The sequence below is a fragment of the Vitis vinifera genome, chromosome 8 (genome assembly GCF_030704535.1).
Source record: "Vitis vinifera cultivar Pinot Noir 40024 chromosome 8, ASM3070453v1".
NCBI classification, from domain to species: Eukaryota; Viridiplantae; Streptophyta; class Magnoliopsida; order Vitales; family Vitaceae; genus Vitis; species Vitis vinifera.
In genome coordinates, this window is record NC_081812.1 from 2,972,590 (window position 1) to 2,992,024 (window position 19,435).

General features: G+C 34.6%; 1 protein-coding gene across 1 annotated transcript in view; it reads left to right on the forward strand.

Annotated features, from left to right (window-relative positions):
* LOC100247941 (probable acyl-activating enzyme 16, chloroplastic) overlaps window positions 1-19,435 on the forward strand; it is a 62,371-nt gene that overhangs the window by 26,221 nt on the left and 16,715 nt on the right. The window contains exons 7-9 of the mRNA XM_010654897.3: window positions 11,680-11,829; window positions 12,100-12,167; window positions 15,200-15,305. Of these exons, the coding sequence (XP_010653199.1) occupies window positions 11,680-11,829; window positions 12,100-12,167; window positions 15,200-15,305 (324 nt within the window). The remainder of the gene's footprint in view (window positions 1-11,679; window positions 11,830-12,099; window positions 12,168-15,199; window positions 15,306-19,435) is intronic.

Consider the following 19,435-nt stretch of genomic DNA (forward strand, 5'->3'; position numbering starts at 1 on the left):
AGTCTCTTTTTGGCCTTTAATGTACCTAGGTCTTCTTTTAAGGGGGAATCTGAAATCATTATCATTTGGGATCCAATGATTGATAGTCTTTCTAGGAGATTGGATGGTTGGAAAAAAGCTTTTTTGTCACTTGGGAGTAGAATAACTCTAATTCATTTTTGTTTATCTCACATTTCAAGTTATTTCTTATCGCTTTTCAGGATTTCTACATCTTTAGCTTCAAGGATTGAAAAAATGCAAGGAGATTTTCTATGGTCAAGGTATGGGGAAGGAAAAAAAGGATCATTTAATTAGTTGGGATCCAGTGTGTAGGCCTAAAGAGTATGGTGGTTTAGGGTTTAGTAAGATTTCTCTAAGGAATTGTGCTTTTATTAGGGAAGTGGCTCTAGAGGTTCTTTAAGCCTTATAGTAAAAAAAAAAAAATGTCTGAGGTATTAGAAACTACCGCTATTACTGCTCAATTGGAAGGAATGATAACTAGTCACGATATAGGAGAATTGTAGAATATTCAAGCAACATACAAACTTAATAAGAAGAATTATTTAAAATGGCCATAGCTTATTCGTACCTCTCTAAAGGAAAATGGGTAATTAACTTATCTTCTGGGAACTAGACCAAGGAAAGGAGACCCTCGGTTTGATGCTTGGGATGAGCAAGACTCAATGATTATGACATGGTTGTGGAACTCGATGATGCCTGAAATAAGTGATACATGTATGTTCTTGACAATTGCTAAAGACATTTGGGATGCAGTTCACCAGGCATACTCGAAGGCACTAGATGTAAGCCAAGTGTACGAAATAAAAGTTACGATAGGAGCGGCAAAACAAGGAAACAAGATAGTCATAAAGTACGCCAATTTGTTGAAAAATCTATTTTTTTTTTATAGATAAGCACTGAATATAATTTGTTGAAAAATCTATGATAAGAACTTGACCACTATCTATGAATTGAGACAAAATGCCCCAAAGATGCAACAATGTAGAAGAATCATATCGAAAAAAATCAAGTCTACGAGTTTTTATATGGTCTCAATGTTGAGTTTGACCAAGTTAGAGTTCAAATATTTAGCAAAGAGCTCCCAACTCTAAATGAGACTATCTCTATTATCCGAGTAGAAGATAGCAAGAGGAATGTCATGCTTGAACCTTAAATTTTGGAAGGCTTGGCTATGGTTTCCAACATGAAAAGTGATTAGAAGGCAAACACTACTGATCATAAAAGGGCTAATCGACCAAGGGTTCCAAATTGTGATAATAGGAATAACTTATGGTGCACTTATTGCCAATAGGCAAAACATACATGGGAGAAATGTTGGAAACTCCATGGCAAGCCATCCACATCTAGCAGAGAGTGGGGTTACCATGGAGGGTAGTAGAAGGATAATGGGCAAGTACACTTGTCTTCTGTTTAACTAGTTGAAGAAAGATATTTGGAACAAGGCAGGTTCAATTAGGAGAAGATTGAAAAACTAAGAACTTTGTTGGGAACTCTTGAGAAACTTTCAGGTATCTGCTCACTGACACTTTTAGGTAAGTTTCCTATTTCTATTGGGTTAAAAGTCTCAAATGAAACCTTTGCCAATTCATAGGTTATAGATTCAGGTGGCATAGATCACATGATTCGTTCATCACACCAATTTAACAACTATAACCCTTGTCCAAGTAATAAGAAAATAGCCACAACTAATGGTTCATTAACCATCATCGCAAGTGTAGGAGATATCCAAATTAGTCTTACACTCACTTAGAAATGTGCTTCATGTTCCAAAGTTGTCTACTAATCTTGTCTCTATACAAAAGCTTACACAAAATTTGGGTTGTAATGTGATTTTTTATCCTACTTACTACGTATTTTAGGATCAGGATTTGGGGAAGATGATTAGATTTACTAAGGAATGAACTAGCAATACTACCTTGAGACACTAAGCAAACCATCCGTATCTTTTCTTTCTAAGCACCACCTTTTTAATAAAGAAAAAAATTGGCTTTATCATCATAAGCTTGGACATTTGTTATTTAGAACTCTTAAGATCTTATTTCCTTCTCTATTTAGGAAATTAGATGTTGAGAGATTTTCATTGTGATGTATGTAAACTAGCCAAGTACAAGCGTTCAACCTTTTCAGTCGGTAATAAACAAATGTTCACCTAAGTCATAGTGATATTTGTGGTCTTTCAGCTGTCCCTAATATATCTAGGTAGTTTGTGTCTTTCATTGATGGTTGCACTAGGGTCTCTTGGATTTTATTACTTAAACACAAATTTTATGTTAGTTTTGTTCTCCCAAATTTCCATAACATGATAAAAAACCAGTTTGGTGTCACTATCAAGAGGTTTAGGTCTAACAACGTCAAAGATTATTTCAATCAAGTTCTAACTCCATACTTTCAACATGAAGGAATACTTCATGAATCATCATATGTAAACACCTCATAACAAAATGGAGTTGTTGAGAGGAAAAATGACCACCTCTTTGATACAACATGAGCATTTTGTTCTAAAAATATGTGCCTAAATCTTATTGGGGGGAAGTCGTCCTAACTGTTGCCCGTCTTATAAACCGATTACCTTCCAGAATCTTAGGTTTCAAAAATCTCCTGGACATACTCACATTATTTTATCCTACTATGAGAACCACAAATCATCTCATTCCTAAGATATTTGGGTGTGTATCCTTTGTGTATGCTAGTCAAAATAGGGGAAAATTGGATCCAAGAGTAGTCAAATGTATTTTTGTGAGATAATTTTCAACTCAAAAGGGATATAAGTTCTACCATCCACTATTTAATTTATTTATTCATTTTTATTTTTTATTTTTTAGTCGATGTTACTTTCAAGGAACTAAATCTTATTTTTCCACTCCTCTTCTTCAGGGGGAGAATTCCATCAAGGAAGACAAGGATCGGGATTTCTGTTTTCTGTTTCATTAGCCCCTTTCTCATTAACCCTCCTAAAATGTTTGATCCAATAGTACTGACAACGCCAAAATTGGATCCAAGAGTAGTCAAATGTATTTTTGTGAGATATTTTCAACTCAAAAGGGATATAAGTGCTACCATCCACCATCCAATTTTTTTTTTTTTTTGTTTTAGTCGATGTTACTTTCAAGGAAACTAAATCTTAATTTTCCGCTCCTCATCTAAAAATATGTGCCTAAATCTTATTGGGGGGAAGCCTTCCTAACCGCCACACATCTTATAAACTGATTACCCTTCCAGAATCTTAGGTTTCAAAAATCTCATGGACTATAAGAACCAAAAACCATCTCATTCCTAAGATATTTGGGTGTTTGTCCTTTATATATGCTCATAGTCAAAATAGGGGAAAATTTGATCTAAGAGTAGTCAAATGTATTTTTGTGAGATATTTTTCAACTAAAAAGGGATCCACCATTTAAAAAAAAAATTGTTTTAGTTGATGTTACTTTAAAGGAAACTAAATCTTATTTTTTTGCTCCTCATCTTCAGGGGAGATTCCATCAAGGAAGACAAGGATTGGGATTTCTGTTTCATTAATCCCTTTCTCATTAACCCTCTCAAAATGTCTGATCCAATATCTATACCCTCCTTCCCTAAACCCGAGTCAACCATTGAACCTACTCATATGGGTTGAATGATTATCAAAGTGTCCTCAAGGGAGAAAGTTGTAGTCTTTAGACTTACACAAGTCCAAGATTCTGAACTGGTTTTTGGAAATGAGGTAACAATTTCTCATCTTCCCTTACAAACTGAGTTATAACTTCAGTCCCATAGATCAAAACCTCCTTATTGCCATCAAAAGGGGAATAAGGGAATGCACTAAATGTCCTTTGTATCCATTTTCCCATATTGTGTCATTTGGAAAGTTGTTTATGTCCCATAAGAGCTTTCTCACAAGTTTAAACAATATTCATATTCCTACCGCTCTATCTGACGTTTTATCTAATTGAAATTGGAAACAAACCATGAATCCAAAAATGAAGACCTTGGAGAAGAATAAAAATTGGGAGTTGGTAGATTTGCATATAAGAAAAAAGCTAGTGGCATATGAGTGGGTCTATACTGTTAAGTATAGAGTGGATGGGTCATTAGAAAGGTACAAAGTGAGATTGGTGGCTAAAAGATACAGACATATGATGTGGATTATCAAGAAACATTTGTCCCAATTGCTAAGAAGTACACGGTCATAATTTTGTTATCATTGGCAGCGAATTATAACTATGATCTATAATAGTTCAACATAAAAAATGCATTTCTGAATGAAGACCTGAAAGAAGAGATTTATATGGAAGTCACTCCTGGATTTGGAAGTGACCTAGTCACTAAAAAAGTGTGTAAACTAAAGAAAACTCTATGCATCCTGAAACAGTTTCCAAGGGCGTGGTTTGGAAGGTTTGCCAAAGTAAGGAAAAACATGAGGTACAAACAAAGTGAGGGAGATCATACGTTTCATCAAGCATTGAGATTCAAGGGGAGTTATAGCTCTTTTGGTGTATGTAGATGACATCGTCATGACGGGAAATGATGAAAAGGAGAGACATACTTTAAAGCAATGTTTGACCAAGGAATTTGAGATTAAAAAGTTAAGAAGATTAAAATACTTCCTAGGAATTGAGGTTTCACATTTTAAGCAGGGAATTTTTATTTCTTAACAAAAATATGCAACAAACCTTCTCAAAGAAACAAGGAAGTCGGTGTATAGGCCAGCAAGCACACCAATAGATCCTAATCATAAGCTTAGAGAGGCTAAGGAATATGTTGTTGTAGATAGAGAGATGTATCAATATTTGGTAAGGAGACTCATTTATCTTTCTCACACAAGACTAGATATAGCATATGCTGTGAGGATGATTAGCCAATTCATGCACGGTTTAAAAGAGAATCATTTGCAAACTGTTAACCGAGTGCTACATTATCTTAAAGGGTCTCCAGGAAAGAGCATCTTATTTAATCAAAGCTCAGGGCTAATACTTGAAGCATACACAAACACAAATTATGTTGGATTTGTGGCTAACAGAAGCTCACCCATTGGGTATTGCACTTTTCTTGGTAGGAATTTGGTCACATGGAAAGGTAAAAAATAGAGCTTGATGGTGAGGTCCAGTACCAAAGCAAAATTTCACGCAATGACTCGAGGAGTTTGTAAACTATTATGGTTAAAGATTATTTTGAAGGATTTGAAGATTAAATGGGATGACCCAATGAGGCTTTTCTGTGATAACAAATTTACAATTAGTATTGCATATAATCCAATGCAACATGATCGAATGAAACACATAAAGATAAACAGACATTTTATTAAGGAGAAACTAGATAGTGAATTGATTTATACTCCTAATGTATCTACTGATCGTCGACTTGCAAATATACTCACTAAAGGTTTAAGTAGTACAACATTTCAAGCAAATGTATCCAAGTTGGGAATGGAAACATCTATTCACTAACTTGAGATTCCCAACTTGAGAGGGAGTGGAAGAATGAAATTAGGAAAATCGTAGCTATATAATTTTGTAATTTATGAGAGAATTAGATAATCCTGTAATCAGTGGATTTGATGTAATTAGGTTAGGAAGGTTCCTATTCTGGTGCTATGAATGTGTGTGTGTATACGTCGATATATACATATGGGTCTCTATACAAATTAAAAATTAGGGAAGAAATTTATTTCTTTCACCTTTCAATTCTTGATATTCTACAATACCAACTATTTTGTTTTTAGAACTTTGCTATCAAAGCCCTTTTGAATCTCATTAGATGAATGAGAGGACCTAGAGAAGGAACAGTCTAAGCTGCTAACTATATCTGGGATTTGATCAAGCCAAATATTGTATTTCCAAGGACCTCTCTCCAACTTAGATAACCGTGAAATCACTATAGCAGAATCTCCCTCCACCATAATATTAGAAAGATCCAAAGCCTTGGCTTGTAATAAGCCCTCTAAAAGAGCTAAGATCTTTGCATCAATAGCTAAACCCACTCCTCCTAACACTCTCAACACTATACCATGGTGATCCATAATCACACCTCTAATTCCCCTCTGATTTGGGTCACCTAGAGTACACCCGTCAAAGTTTAGCTTAATCGAACCCAATGAAGGTGGAGTCTATATTGAGAGCATCTTACAACCTACCCCCTTTAACTTGTAAACCATTTTCCAATCAAGCTGTGGAATATTCAATAGGGTTATGGACCTGCATTTTTCACGTGCGTCCTCACTCAATTTGCGAGACTCGTTTTTATTTGGTGAACAATTTAGTTTTGGAAAAGTTGGAGTCACCAATTATTTTATTTTATTTTATTTTAAAAGGGAAAATAAAACAATAAAAAAAACCCTAAATAAGTGACTCTATAGTTTTTGGAAAAGCGAGTCTTTGAAAAACCCGAGTATAGGTCTGGGGATTAGGTTATCTATTGGGAAGGTACCTCTAAAAGGTAGCACCTCTCTAAGCCCTACAAAGGTCTCTACTGACTAAGTTGAGGGAATTTGGACAATTAATTGGTTGATTGAGGGTACCTAGGTAGACTAGGTGATTTAAAAAATAGCATGTCAAACAAAAAAACCAATCACAATCATAAAGAAGATTTAGGGTGTGTACTTGGACTGTTTCTCAAGCGCTATCATAAAACATCAAAGTTAGTATAGAAAATAGTATATCATCCAGCAAGCATTTTATCAGAAATAATCGAACAATGAAACAAATTTCAAGACACCCAAGCACTATCAAACATGGACGTAGTTCACAATGACAAGCATATTCACAAAATTTAGAAGGTGGGTGTTAGGGGGCATACCTGGATAGCATAGATAACTTGTAATGTGTTTCCGTAAGACATGAGGGGTTAGATGATAAATAATAAAATAAAGAAATCTTAGCATGCTTGTTATCTAATTAGCATAGCAAAAATAATCAAAGTATACGAAATCATCAATTATCACACACATCTTGTATATAATTCCTAAAAAATAGATAGATATGATTTCAACAAGTAGCAAAGGTGGTAGCAAAGATGAGTTGAAAGAAAAAAAAATGATTTTTATGTAGGGGTTTCACCAATTCCTCAATTGATATACACAAATCTAGCCCAAAATTATTCCATTTGTTTGGGATCACAAGCTTGGATTCGCGTTCCACTTAAGACCAGAATTTTTATTAAAAACTAAGAAAGATGCAAACCGATCAAGACATGGTCGCTTGATATTTAAGAAAATGAAAATTTGATTCTAAAGACTTTAACTGAGTTTTTGAAATAGATTTTTAAAGGGATCTTTTGAGAAAGTGTTATGTTCTAAAATAAAATAAATTAATTTGAAAACAATAAAATGTAAGAAACAGAAGACCAAACAAAACAAAAGAAAACAAAATCACAAAGTAAAATTTTTGACAGCCGAACAAACTAAAGTGGTGAGAATGAAGGCCAATCTTCACTATTTTTCGATGGCCTCTAAAAAGTAAATGTGACAAGAGACTGCCAAAGCGATAAACTATTAATACTTAGATCAAATAAACTAACAAGATATCCATCAAGAATTAATGACTAAGATTCCAGGAACACATCAATTGATAATAACAATTGAGAACTAATATGGGATCAATTAACACACAAACACATTTAGGCTAAAAGATAGGTTAAAACTAAACTAATTCGGAATTAAAAAAACATGAACTTTATCTTATAGGATCAATTAAACTAATCACCTAAAACTCTGAAACACACCCGAATTGAAATTGGACCAAATGAAATCAAGCAAACTAAAAACATGAATTTTCAGACATAAAATCCATTTTATTAATGAACTAATATTAAAAAAAAAATATTTAAACGAAATAGATGAATTTAATTTAATCGAAGTAGACTAAAAACATGATTTTTTTCTGTTCACATGAAATTGATTAAACCAAAAGATAAGAAACTCACAAACACATCTAAACTAAAAGAAAAAAAAATCAACACTAAACTAAATTGGAATGAAAAATAAGAACTTTATCATGTAGAATTAATTAAACTAATTATAAAGAGCATTTAAACTAACGAAATGAATTAAAATTAAATTAAAACAAAATTTTAAAAAGAACTTACCTTCAAGAATGCATGTTGTTGTGCTTGTTGGAGAATGGTTCGGCTTATGTGTTTCTCTAAAGATCCCCCCACTTAGAGAAGCGATGATGGATCTCAGGAAGCACTTGAGAAACAGCCACCTGTATGAACCGGTCTGGGTCGGTGATGATTGAGATGGGGACATGTCCAGACATTGCATTAAGCCAAGATTGGAACAACCAAATGAATGAGGATTCAGACTCATTGAAAAGTAATGCACAGCCAAACAAAACTGGCTGGCCATGATGATTCAGCCCTGTGAATGCAGTCAATGGTACCCTATATCGGTTTGTTCTGCATGTTGTGTCAAAGGTAACTGCATCTTCAAAATAGTTACAGTTCATCCTGGAAATTGCATCAGCCCAAAATATGTTTCCAGCAGAATGATCATCATCATCTTGAACTGCATAATAGAAAGAAGGATTTTCCGCCTGCATTCGCTTCAAATAGTCCATCACAATCTGACCCCCTCCACTGAGGGTCCTCTTGATGGTGGGGAACACGTCTGTTCGCTTCCATGGAGAATGATCTCCTCCTATCTATCCATTGGTGGACTTCTTCCCTTATGTAGCCGTGATTGGTGGATTTAAACTTCTCCAATGGTGTGCTGTGATGCTTCTTGAATTAATGGTACCCTTTTTTGGTGTGTGATGCTAAGAGGGATTGCTAAGAGGGATCTCTAATGATGCAGATTGTGTGAAAGTGAGGGCGGTTGTCCAATAAGTGAAGAATCTGGTGCTCGTATCACCATACAGATGTGGCTGGACCTGCCATCCAGCTTCTATGATGTTGAGATCTGAGCCACTGAATGATCCGACAACAACCCAAATCTGGGAGATGCTCATCTCACCATCTTGTACGGATGGGTTCCACATGCTTATTTCTGCAGATGCTCCGTACACCGCTTCTGGTGGTTGCGAGCTCGCGTACGCATACTCACGGTCATTGCTACGGATATCATCAGGAGAAACGGTGTGCCTAGCAAGAGCCATTCTTGGTTGTTTCTTCCAAAATCATGGAGCTTGGCAATGAGAGAATTTGCATAAAGTGATATTCCTGCTGCTAAAAGAAAACCAATCACACCACCAGCCCAACCAATAGGAACCATAGTTGTCCCAGAATACCCCAAAACAAAAGCACTGTTGATTCCGGTGGTGAGGACAAAACCGACTTGAAGCCATGAATTAGTTTACTGGTCTGCAGAAGATAAACCAAAAGAAATCTATTCACTGACTTCCCATTCAATTGTATCGAGCACAAGAACACCTCTCTCTGATCTGATGTGCCATCTTTGGTATTTCAACCGCCAAATTCTCCTCACCATTTGCCTTTGGAGCCCGAGACTTAGAGCTAGGCCCCTCCATCATCAGCTCCTCTACCTCCCCGGAATCTCACCCTCCATAAGGAGTAAATAAATAAACGCCCCCCTCCTCCTTACCGCTGAATGATCCCCCTTTCCAAAAAAAAATCACCTTCCTCATCCATGGCCTTTATGTCGTTCAAAGATCAACCCCCAAAATTCCACAGATGTACTCCAAATCCTCCCTTTGACCAGCCTTCGTTCCTTCCCTAAAAGCATACCAAATCTTTCCCCTAAAATTGGCCTGATTTTTCTTTCCAAAACACTGCTTAATCTCTCCAAAAATAGTGTCCTTTCCTTCCAAGAATTCCCCCACCAATTTTGATTTCGAATGCCTACTGTATGGTAGGTATGCCACCCTTTCCTTTGGTAGTGTGTTGACCCTGCTCTTATATACAACATATTTCCATTTTTTACATGGCAGCCTGCAGAGAATATATGGAAGAGTAGAAAATCAGGAAAATAATAAGAGAATTATGCAACCCGCCCACTTAATCAATCCTCAAACGGTGTATGGAATCATGTCCTTTAAATGTGAAGTTCATAGGGTTCTTTTCCTTTTTGGAATGGTAAGTCCACCTTCCAAAGTGACATCCTCTCCATAAAACAAAAGAAAGTAGAAGGTTAGTAACCATATATTAATAATAAAATAATAAAATTTGAAAATCTTAAAAAGTAGGATAAAAAATCTTGTAATTGAAAATTAAAAATTAAAATTATATAATTAAAGCTAAAATATTAATCGCATTAAAAGAATTAAAATCATGAAGCTCAAGCAATTTCCTACAAAAATAAATAAATGAATAAAGTGAAGTAAGTATATAAATATATATGAAATATCAATTCATGCAATTAGGAAAAACTAAAATCTCAATTCTCATGCAATTTTCTAAAAAATGAATAAGTAAATGAATGAAACTAATAATAATAAAAATAAAAAATAAAAAAATCAAGCACATGCTAGTCATACAAGCCATGCAACCATACTTGAAAGGTGACCTAAGCAAGACTAGGTAAACCTAAATGGGCCAAGGCGTGCCAAAATGGGCCCAGGTGAGCCTAGGTGGGCCTAAGTGAGCCTAAGTGGGCCAAGTGCATTTAAATGGGCCTAGGGTGCCTAAAGGGTCTAAGATGGTGCCTAATGGGCCAAGTGTACCTAAATGGGCCTAGGGTGCCTAAGTGGGCCTAAGTCTAAATTAGGGTTGCCAAGGGTCACAATGAGTTAGATAAATCCCTCAACCAAAGTCCCCAAAGTGGCTTAGAAAAGATAGGCTACACGAGTAGTAATGGGCCACCAGAGAATTGTTGTAAAGTACCGAACAAATACCTAATAGGACATGTGCTAGGAGGATAAAATGGAGGGTCTACAAGAGTGCTCTCAAAGATGAAGAGGAAGAAGTTGAAAATGATGAATAGAAATGTATTAGATCAGAAATAGATTCTAAGGTCTCCATTTATCTTAAAAAATCATTGTGTTTCCTCTCCCTCCAAACTATCCATAAATTAAATAGGTGTGAGAAAAGGAGAACAAAATTCTAGTTGATTGTAAATAACGTTAGGCTCTTGTTGGACATTGTATCTTAGTTATGCACTGTAATTTAGCACATTGTAGAGAATGAGAAAAAAGAGAAATTAGGTTATATATCTGTGACCTTTTGCCATGAGATTAGAGATTGCACAAATCTGATATCTAGAGTCAATCTAACACGCGACACTAGGTACCCTATCTCCACAGTTTATGATAAAGAAAGTGTGAAATCATTACCACAATGAATTATCTCTGTTGAATCTTTTCTTTAGTGAGGAAGTGGAATTAATCAGTGAAGCTTAGGTTAAAAAAATTTTGTGGTCTTTATTTCTCAGTGTCAAGAATCGTAAAATTAGACAACAATAAATTGATTTTCTTCAAAGTGCATTTCCTTTTTGATCTTGTTATAGTTCTAGTTGCATTGTAAATGTCCTTAATTGTATCCTTGGGAGGATAAATATTTAATAAGCCAGTTCTGCCACCAAATTGACTTTCATTTATTTATATTGCATTTGGTATGCTACACTCTTCTAGGTTTTTTTTTTCTTTAATTGAAAAATGACCAAAATATGTTGTAACTGGTTTTGTCTATTTCTATCTTGTTTTTATGTTCCATGTCCCTCCTTTCTCTTTTCTCTTGAATTGAAGTCAAGACTTATCTTAATTATATTTCTAACTTACTATTGAAGTGATTTCTGCTTCCAATGTTTTGTAGATAAAGAACTTGTGGGATATTGTTCCTGCTGAACCTGGGGATAGATTTCTAAGCATGCTCCCATCTTGGCATGCGTATGAACGAGCTAGTGAGTATTTCATATTTACACATGGGATTGAGCAAGTATACACTACTGTGCCAAACTTGAAGGTATTTTCTCCCATTCATTGATTTTCTGTAGTTTAATGTGGGTGCTTTTCTACCTCAAAGACTTCAGAATGACCTCGAACATGTGGAGAAGTGACAAAATTGTTTTATATATCAGTCTCTAGTCAAGATCAGATGTTATAAGTTAATGCCTGTTATTTGATTAGCTTTGTCCTTTATGTGAATGGAAGATGAAATTGATTTAATTCAGATTCATTGATTTGAAATTTTCATTGTTTTTCTACTTATCATTGCATTTACTTTTATTGATAGGAAGATTTGCGACGTTATCAACCGCAGTACCTAATCTCTGTTCCTTTGGTATATGAGACTCTTTACAGGTATGTCCTTTTTCTGAGGAATTTTATCCTGTTTCTAATGCATCACCATTTATGCCTTTCAAATTTATGATGATGCTTGGTGCACAAACAATATACAAAGCTTAACTTCATAGAAATTGGGGAAGAATTGTTTCTTTTCATAAAACTTACAAGAATGGTGAGGTCTAACTTTTAATAACACTGTCAGTGATATTGATGTAGAACATCTAATATATTTTGATGATTGCACACTATTTAAAACCATGGTAGGCTATATTACATGGCTCTCCAAAGTATGTGATATTCCCATGTCAGACATGACTTGACCATGTTGGGCATGGGTTATATGCCTGACATGCCTAATGATTATATATGTACTCAGCAGGTATATCGAACAAAGGGGGAGAAGTACAAGTTCCTAGTTAGATCTGAGTTACCATAGACTCTTGTCATGTGTTTCTTTGTTGCATGGATGTGAATGCAGTACCATGTCAGACATTCTGTTTCAATATATACTTCAATTTGGCTAAAAGGAATTGTATGAGAAAAAAAATGAAAATTAGATTATTGAACCATGTTCCCATGTCCTATGATCTGGGGATCAAATAAATTTGATGCCTATACACATTCCAACTCCTGACACATGTACCGTAGTCCAGATAACATAGATGATGACCTGAACAATCACCAACATTTCAGAAGTAAAAACTGAAAGTTAGAAATCAGTTAGTCTGAATGGCCTAGTGATTTGATCTAATGATAGAGAACCTTGGCCAATTTTGTGGTTATCACAAACCTCAAAAGGGCTAAATACAACTTTAAGGAACTGCAGGAGCATTGATGGAGTTCACCTTGGCAAATTCCAAGTCAATTACTCATCTAAAGAAATTGAAGGTCTTCGGAAGTTTAAGGGTTTCATGAAAAGAATTTTGGAAATGGATATGATCATTAGTGAATGAGGAAGGCTCTTTTTAGCATGCTGTTAGTTGTCCTTAGTTTGCTCTTACAAAATATTTGAGGTAATGGAGATTCATTTCTTTAATTAAGTCTCTATTTATATTCACTTCCAAGAAAAATGAGAAATTTGAAAATATGATCCATCACACATAAGTGAAATCATTTTTATACTAAATTATATACTATTTGTAAACTTAAGTTTATGGTCTATATTCATAGATGTCAATGGTAGCATCTGTTATCATCTTCTTGATGAATAATAAAAAACAACCATTCTTGTGGAAAGAGATGATCTTTGTATCTTGAATTAAGCTAAGTGTCGTCTTTATCAGAACTAGAGGTTGTAGCACACACTATAAATGAGCATCCATAACATCATATAATTTCTTTTATTACGCAATATTAAAAAGGCATTAAGAAAGGAGGACACGTCAAGGTTCATGGACATGCATATTGTGTGACACCACCTCTAATAATCTCAAATAAGGATTGGCATTCAGAAAAAGGAGGACATGTCATGGTTCATGGACATGCATATTGTGTGACACCACTTCTAATAATCTCGATAAGGATTGTTTTGGAAAATTTTATCACTACGAAGATATGGAAGTTGTAAGAGAGGAGAGCAAGGGTTCTAAGCTCTTATTGTGTCTAAAACTATTAGGGGTGCTTTAGTTATGTAAAGTACGAGAACAAACTCCGCCCACCTTGGTCATTGTATATATTAGCACAGATCAATATTGTTGGTCTATACCATTTTGGGAGTCTCACCTCTTAGGTCAAACTTTAGAACCTTCTCAATTAGAGGGGAAGATGGTCAAGGTGGGATGCTGTTGTTGACCAAGAAATGCAGTTACCATGCACAAGTCACATTGCATTTTGAGAGAAAAGGAACTGAATGGGTTGCCTAGCAGTTGGAGAAATCCCTAAATTGGCAAAGATGAACATGTCTTTTAATTGGGGAGGTGGCAGATATGCAAGGGTGACAGAGAGTTCACAGCAGGAGAAGACTTGAAAGGGTTGCTGACCTATTTAGCACTCACTAAGATTCATATCGGCTAATAATGTGGCAAATTTTCTTGCTAAGAGGGCTACTCTCATCTCAAAGAGCTTTGTAGGGCATTGCATACATGCCATATGAGTTGTATCCTTAATTTCTGGTTCCTTTTAGGGTTTATTTTGTCGAACTTTGAAGCTTAGTTTTTTCTTATTGCTTTTGATAATCTCGCTTCATCATATTTTCTCCCTGCAATGTAATTCTTCAATTCTCAAACCCATCTCGCCTTCCTGTCCTGTCCCTAACGAAAAAAATCCATGAAACATTTAAGAATAAAATGATAGAAAATAGGGACAATGACAATCCTGAAAGGATGTAGATAGATTCAAGGATATTAATAAAAACATTTAAGCAAAATATAAATAGATAGTCATTGAATTTCCAATTTAAACTCTAATGTAGGAATTGATTCAATACAATCTGTTGTTTCAAGTACTACAATACACGTCATAATATGCCAATTAAGTTACTTTTAAAAAAAAAATAGAAACAACATGGTGAAATAAACTTAATACTGAAACTAAACTCTTTCTCAAAGCTGAAAATTAAAACAAAGAAAAAATTTTATTTTTAGTAAATTGAATGTATTTTACAACCTATCAATATGATATTCTTAAACCAATTTTCTGTAGGTATTCTGTGACAACATCAAGTAATCAGTCCTGGCATTTTGAAAATTTTGATGGAAATATGATTGCTGGAGGCTGGTTTTATAATATGATAGAAGCTTGTATATTAATATTGTGCAGGGTACACTATTTCTGTTTGATAAGTGTAGTGAATTCCTTCATGGTCTATGAATATATGATTAAACATTCTAAAGGTAACTTTTCATTCTGAATAAAACTTACTTCTAGTTACTTTCTTTTTCTTCTATGAAGGGAGTTCTAGTTCTCAAACACTATTTTCATGGTAATCATGTATGTGAAATCTCTTGGTTTTCATGTTTGGCCGACTTTTATCACCTAGCCATTCTTGTGGTTCCAACTGTATCCTTCTCTGTGCATTGTTTTAAATTCCTTTTTATTTTCTGCTCTAGTGGGATTCAAAAGCAGATTTCTACTAGCTCCACTGTCCGCAAGCTTGTTGCACTTACATTTATAAGGATCAGTTTGGCATACATGGAGTTGAAGAGGATTTATGAGGTTTGACTCTTTAATGTCATATTTTGTTTTTATTTATTTTTGAGCATTCAAAGATGAAATCTTTGCTAGGTTCCACTTTTCCTTTTTCTTTGTTAAGGTTTTGATCTCATTTGAAAGTAGCTTCTCAATATTATGAGCAACACCTTTGTGGGGCCTGCACGGGGGGTTGGGGTTGTTTGAAATAGTGTAATAAAAGTTCAGGTAAATTATTCCAAACTTTTTTCATGAACAAATTCAATACAAACAATTTGGTCCAATGCTCTTCCAACAATTTTGGCCCACCTTTGCAATAGAGGATCTAAATTCAATGAAACAATCCTAAGAAAGTATTTCCACAATATGAATGGAAGTCAATCATCAACTAATTCATCTTAATCATTCACAATCACTAGAACACAAAGATAAGAGTAATTAGGGAAATGTGAATGCACAATCGCATGAGACAAGCGGAAACCTTTACATGATGTAAAAAACCATGAGCCCAATCCTATACAAACATCCACTAAGAATCAAAATAAGTACAAGAGTTTTGCCTAATCCAGGATGATTGATCCTTCCTTAGATCTACTTGTCAAGTGTTAAGCTACTAAGTTTTCTAAAAGCTTAGTTTATTAGGCACTAGGCCAACAATGTAGATCAAACTGATTTTTCGCTTTAGTCCTAACACCCTACCTTAGGGTAACTATAACAACCCACTCCCTTCAATGTAAATATTGCCCTCTCTAAGCCCAAATGACCCTCATGACTTTAAACTGTATCTCTATGATTAAGAGAAGCTCATACATGCATTGTGTTAGGAACTTTTTCCTCTATTCAAATATAACGTCCTCATTGTGTCCCATGGGATTGTGGAGTTAGACAAATAAAGGCTCGTATCAAAATCAAGGATCAACTCTGATACCATTTGTAATAACCAACTTCCTTTCGTGTAGATATTGTTTGCTTTAAACTCAATGGGTCCTCACGATTTTAAAATGCGTCTACATGATTAAAAAGAGTTCATACATACATGGTGTCAAGAATTTTTTCCCTAGTCACCCCCTATGTAGACATGACATCATGGTCGTATCCTATAGAATTATAGGCTAAACAGACATCACTTAAGAAATTGGATAGAAAAAGTTCACATTGAGGTCGGAGATTGATTGTAGTCCATTTGTAATTACCTACTCCCTATCATATAGATATTATCCGTTCTAAGCCTAATAGATCCTCACAACTTTAACACATTTACATGGTTAAAAAAAGTCCATACATATATGACATCAAAAAAAATTTCATCGATTCCTAGCATCATACATGTATGAGCTCCTTTTAATCGTATAAATATGTTTTAAAGCGATGATAACATGTTGGGCTTAGAGTGAATAATATTTATATGATTGAAAGCGGATGTAATACCCAAAAATTCAATTTTAGGAATAAAAATGTAATAAAAAAGATAATAATAAACTAAAATAAAATAAAGAGGTAGAACAATCTTTTCCCATTTAAAAACCCTAAGTATAAATAAAATTTCTTATTTTCTCTATATAGAAGTCCTTCTATGCAGAGATTAGAGAACATAAGGTTGAATATTTGGGAGTGTAGAGTTTGAAGATTAGTTTTTCAATGTAAGATTCTAACTATTTCCTTAGTATTTTAGATTTATTAATTAGTTGTGAACAATTTAAATGTTCTTTTGAAAATCTAAATCTAGATTAGGTATTGATTTATTTATTTTTAAATTAAAAAATAGAAATATATGTACATAGATTAATTTATTTATGGAGATAGGGAAATTCCAAAGATTTGGATGAGTAGATCAAAAAAAGAAAAATAAATAAATAAATAAAGCATATGTCTTGGATTATGAGAGTTAAAGAAATTGGAAAGAAAATACAACAATTAGTTAGGTGGGTAACTTGGTTGTTGGAGTCCAAGGCTTAATTCCCTTTACAACACTATTTATTTTTTTATCATGTTTATTATGTCATGGAATTGCCTATGGCTGTAGTGCATGTGCAGGGCAAGATTGTTGGTTGTTGGTTGTAGTGTTATGTGCAAAGAAAATAAAAATGTGTAGTGTGTGGTGGAGACGAAATGCTCAGATTGTAGGGATGTTGGAAAAGCAAATATATAATAAGAATAATAAGGAGAGAATGGTTGCAGTGCTAAGGTGTTGGAAAAGAAAACAGAAAACGTAAAAGAAGGAATGGAGTACAATTGTTGATTACATGGAAGAGATATGACCATTACAAATGGTATCAGAGTCAATCCTTGACTTGAATGTGGGACTTTATATATTTGGCCTCATAAGGAAGAAAAAGTTTCTAACATTATGTGTATAAGTTCTTCTTAACTATGTAGATGCATTTTATCACGCATCAAATAGGGGGAAGTTCTTGACACTATATATATATATATATGGGTTCTTCTTAACCATGTAGACATGTTTTAAAGCCTTGAAAACCTATTGGGTACAAAGCAAATAATATATATACGGTTGAAAGCAAGTTGTTACAAATGGTATCAAAGTCAATTCTTAACCCTTGTGTGGAACTCTATTTGTTTACCATGCAAGGAGTGTATGTTTATTTAAGTGGCCTCACAATCTCATAGAACACAATAAGGACATTAAGTTTGCATGGGGAGGGGTGATTGAATGTGATATCTCACACTAGATAAGGGAAATTTTAAAGTTGTGAAGGCCTATTAGGTCCAAATCGGAAAATATGTAAACGGTTTGGAGTGGGTCATTAAAGCAACTTTCTTTTTAGGCTTACAATTGGGATTATAAATTGGGGCAAATAAACATCGATGAGGTTTAAACTCATGACTCATGACTTTTTGTAGACCAAAACTCCGATACCATCTCTATGTGGTCATAGTGTGGTCCAATTGTAACTCCAATCGTTTCAAGGTATTGTAATATTCAGTCATGAATGAAGAACATTGGTTTGCGTGATGAACAACCTTGTTTAGTGCTGATGGTTAGTCGCTTTAGCTCATAAAATCAAGTCATTCTTCCTGCCTTAGGATAGGTTTGGGTCTCTGCATCCCATAATTCCTTGGCAGTAGGAAGGGATAAATGTCCCTTATTGATTTTGAGTTGCTTTGAATGCAAGAGCCAAGACATGATGATGGAATTCTTTACACTCTAGATCCCAAATTTTGGATCATTTAGTTTAGGAGTTGGAATTGTTCCTAATAGGCACCCTATTTCTTTCTACTCTTGAGAGATAAGTTTCTTGACTGAGATCATTCAAGGAAATTTTGGTTGGTTTGCTAGTGAGTTTGAAGGGTAGGATAATCATGGAGAATTGGATATTGGTTAACTATCTAATGATTAGGGAAGTGGCTGAAGTTGGTGTGGGGATATCTGCCATTTTTTTTCATAGATTTAGAATAATCGATGGGAAGAAGGTAAGACGGGGGAGATGAAGGCCAAAAAAAAAGACGAAGTTGAGTAGAACCAAATAAAAGGGAATACAAAAATAGTTTAAGGCAATGAATGCCTGATTTCATAAGGTAGCATCTCCCAGCAATGAAGACTTGAAAAAAGACTAGAATGGTGGAATGGCTGTTAAAACCTTAACCTACTCTAATACCATGTTAAACTACCAATTTTTTTTAAAGTTTAAGCTATTATATAATGGGTCAACAATGTACATCAACTCTACTTGGGCTTTAGCCTTGACACCTAGTACTCTTCATCCTCAATATCCACCCAAGTCCTTGAACTCACTTTAAGGACCCATACAGATTGGAGATCCACAAATGTAAGAAGCTAAGACCATGAATGTATAGATTTGAAAAACTGATGAAGGAAGAACTAAAGGGGATTTTAATCCTTAGATGATATGTGTTGAGAATCTCAATCATATCAGGATTTTTCTGATCTAGTTGTTACCTATTTTTTAGGGATAATTTGTTGTTGTTTTTTAGGGATAAGTTGCTATTTTTTAGGGATGAGTTATATATTTTAAACTTATTTTGTTCCTAGAAATTTGGGTGTATGGTTGTAAATTTAGTTTGATTTGTTGTAGCTTTTCTATAAAAGGAAGCATGTTTCCCTTATTCAATTTAATATACGCCATTTTTTTTTCTTTTCTTTTCTACATGGTATCAAAGCCAAGGCCCGTCTTCAC